General features: G+C 35.0%; 1 protein-coding gene across 1 annotated transcript; it reads right to left on the reverse strand.

The window, feature by feature from the left end:
• Nucleotides 1–1407: 1407 nt before the first annotated feature.
• On the reverse strand, nucleotides 1408–2073 carry LOC135146497 (histone H3.v1-like). Its single transcript, XM_064078633.1, has one exon. The coding sequence runs from the start codon at nucleotides 2071–2073 to the stop codon at nucleotides 1408–1410; it is 666 nt and encodes a 221-aa protein (XP_063934703.1).
• Nucleotides 2074–3065: the final 992 nt, after the last annotated feature.

Here is a 3065-nt window from a genome sequence, read left to right on the forward strand (position 1 = left end):
ATATAAAAAAAATGTTTAACTCGAAAACGGTAAGAGATAGGAGGTTCGTGCAAAGAACAAAAAAGTTTCTAAAAGACGAAACACATGCACCTATCTTGACGGTTTTTAGTTTGAGTTTAGCATTTCGGAGAAAAGGGCAAAAGTTTGTGGTGACCAGACGGAATTAGTTAAAAATTTGTTTTTTGTGTCAAATTATTTTCGGATGAATAATCGATAGGTCCATATAATTAAATATGTGAAAATTTGAGTTTGGGGCGCAACAATTTTTGTCAAAAAAGGTTGTCAAAATTCGAAAAAAAGCTTTCCTTGAGCAGTAGGAAAGTAAATTAGAAGTTTTGGTGAAAAAAAAAATTAAAAAAATTCAAAGAATCCAAAGAAAAATTGAAACAAAAAAAATCTCAAAAAAAAAATTCAAATTTTGAAAAGTTTGTTTTTCCACAAAAACAAATGCATATTCATGAAGTACTATCTAATCGTGTGTAAAAATGATTATGACTCATAGGTGTATCTACCGTTTAAATAGAAAAAATTTTTGTTACTCGAAAATGGTAAGAGATAGGAGGTTCGTGTATAGGGCAAAAAAGATTGACAAAAACAAATAATATCGACAGCCGTCAACGGTTTTTCGCTAACTTTTGACATGACTGTGAAAAGGGCAAAAGTTTGTGGCGCCCAAACGGTAAAACTTAAAAAATATATTTTTGTATCAAAATATTTCCGAATAAACGGTCTATAGGTCTACGTAGCAAAAAAAGTATTTTCATCTACCGTTTAGTAGTAATAACGAAAAAACCTTATAGCTCCAAAGGGGTAAGAGGTAGCATGTCGGTACAAGGGAACGGAAAAAAGCTAAAAGAATTAAGACACACGTTGAGCAAAAAAAATTTCGAAAAAAGTTGAAATTGAGTTAGAAAAGGGCAAAAGTTTCTAGTGCCCAAACGGTAAGAGATAGGGTATCGGTTGTATACATCAAAACCTTCTTCTGGAACGAACGGATAAGTTTGCTCAAAAAAATCGATTCTGTCCACGTCAACCTTGATACAGGAGCCATTTTTAGTTTTTTCGAGGTCGCTACGTAAAACTTTTTTCAGGTCGAAAAAAAGACCATCTAAAGAGGATTCGAATAAGCCTAACATGCAGGACTTAAAAAAAAAAAAAAAAAAAAAAAAAGCGAAATGGGATATTCATATGATTTATTAATAATATAATACTACGACTACTACTACGAGCACTACTATTACAACTACTACTACTACTACCAATATCTATATTACTGCTACAAACATCTAATTATCTAAACTACTGGCCTACACACACTTAATTCTACAAAGCAAAATTTTATACTACTACTATATACATACTTATCACTACAACAACAACAACTACTACTACTACTACCTGCTATTACTACACTAAATTTATTTTGTTCATCAATTCTTTCACCCCTTTCGCACTACTTTCACACTGGATTAGTTGTTTGTTCACTTCCGCGAGTTGCGTTTTTCGTTCTGCCAATAGTCTCTGAAATTCGCAAACTTTGTTGAAATATCTTTTTACGTCTTTTTCATATTTGGCCTTTTTGCGTAACAGGTCACTACGGCGCACCTTTTGAATTTGTTCCGCCGCCCGACACTTCCAACGGAAGGACGACAGCAGCTCCGACGCCGTGGATGGTGCCTGGAACTCTTCCTCGCTCTCCTCCTCCGTTCGAAGTATCAATGGCGGTGTTCGGCAAGCCTGTTCCTCCTCTTCCTGCTGCTCCTGCTCTTCTCGCTGTTGTTGTTGCTGCTCCGTTTGCTGCTCCTCCTCCTGCTGCCCTTCTTCTTGTTCCTTCGTCACGCCACAGACTTGACGAAGTATACCCATATTTTTGCCTTGCGTTTCCAAACCCTCAAATAATGAGGGCGTTAAAGAAACGCATGACTCGTCCAGTGCAATGGACAGCTGGGAGGGCGTCTCTGAAGGCTCTTCCCTTAATTCTATGGCCTTGGAAGTGGACGCTTCTTGCCGAATGGATTTTATTTCATCCAATTCCTCGGCCGTTAAATCGGCCAGTTTCCTCATTTTCGGCATGGCGGGCTGTCAAACAAAATACAGACTTATAAACATTTCAACATTTATGAATATACAAAATTAAAAAAAAAAATGTATATGTTAAATATTAAAAATAAAAAACATTTAGCAAAAAACCAAAAGACCTGTCTGAATTGTGTTGTCTTCTAATATTGTAAAAAATATTAAACAAATAAATAATAAAAAAAACCTACCTGAATTACAATATCCTGAATGATATTTATTTTTTTCGAGTTTACTGAATGCTTCATCTTCTTTCACTTACAAACTTTCACTTTACTTTCACGATCACTTACAAACACTGAAGAACTAATAATGACAATTATGTGTCTCCATACAAAATATATAGGAAAAAAAAATGCAGAGTAATGAAAAAATAATTTTAGAAAGAGGGGTGAAATGCCAAATCAGCAATTTATTATGTCCATATATGGACATCTAAAAGACTGCTAGACTTCAAGGTCATGAAAAACTCTTCCCGTGAGAAATGCAATTTAGCAGTTCTCATGAGACAAACAAATCAGCAATTTCAATAACACGTGCTTTTCTCAGAATTTAGGGGTTCAAGGTGATGAAAACGACTATTTCCGTGAGAAATGCAATTCAGCAATTTTTGAACACGTGCTCTTCTCGGAAATTAAGAGTTCAAGGTTATGAAAAAACCTATTTCTGTGAGAAATGCTATTCGGCAATTCTATAAACACGTGCTCTTCAAGGAACTTAAGAGTTCAAGGTCATGAAAAAACTATTTCCGTGTGAATTGCAATTCAGCAATCCAAGCCTCACTGTGATGAAGCACATGTATATAAGACGTATTGGTGTTCTATAAATTTATCAGTTCAGTTCACACATCAGATATGTTTCCACTGAAAGAGAGTATTTTGGTTTCTCGCGATTTTGATATAGATTCATTGAATGAAGAGAAACGTCGTATCATTCAAGCAATCGAAAGTTTGTTACGACAAAAATTTCCATTGTGCAGAAAATTCATG

This window comes from Zophobas morio, unplaced genomic scaffold (assembly GCF_036711695.1).
Source record: "Zophobas morio isolate AGI-343-1 ecotype UQ-CSIRO unplaced genomic scaffold, CSIRO_AGI_Zmor_V1 ptg000235l, whole genome shotgun sequence".
In the NCBI taxonomy this organism is placed as follows: Eukaryota; Metazoa; Arthropoda; class Insecta; order Coleoptera; family Tenebrionidae; genus Zophobas; species Zophobas morio.

What these genes read in the sequence shown, in the direction of transcription:
- LOC135146497 (XM_064078633.1), bottom strand. Translation starts at nt 2,073, where the DNA reads ATGCCGAAAATGAGGAAACTGGCCGATTTAACGGCCGAGGAATTGGAT.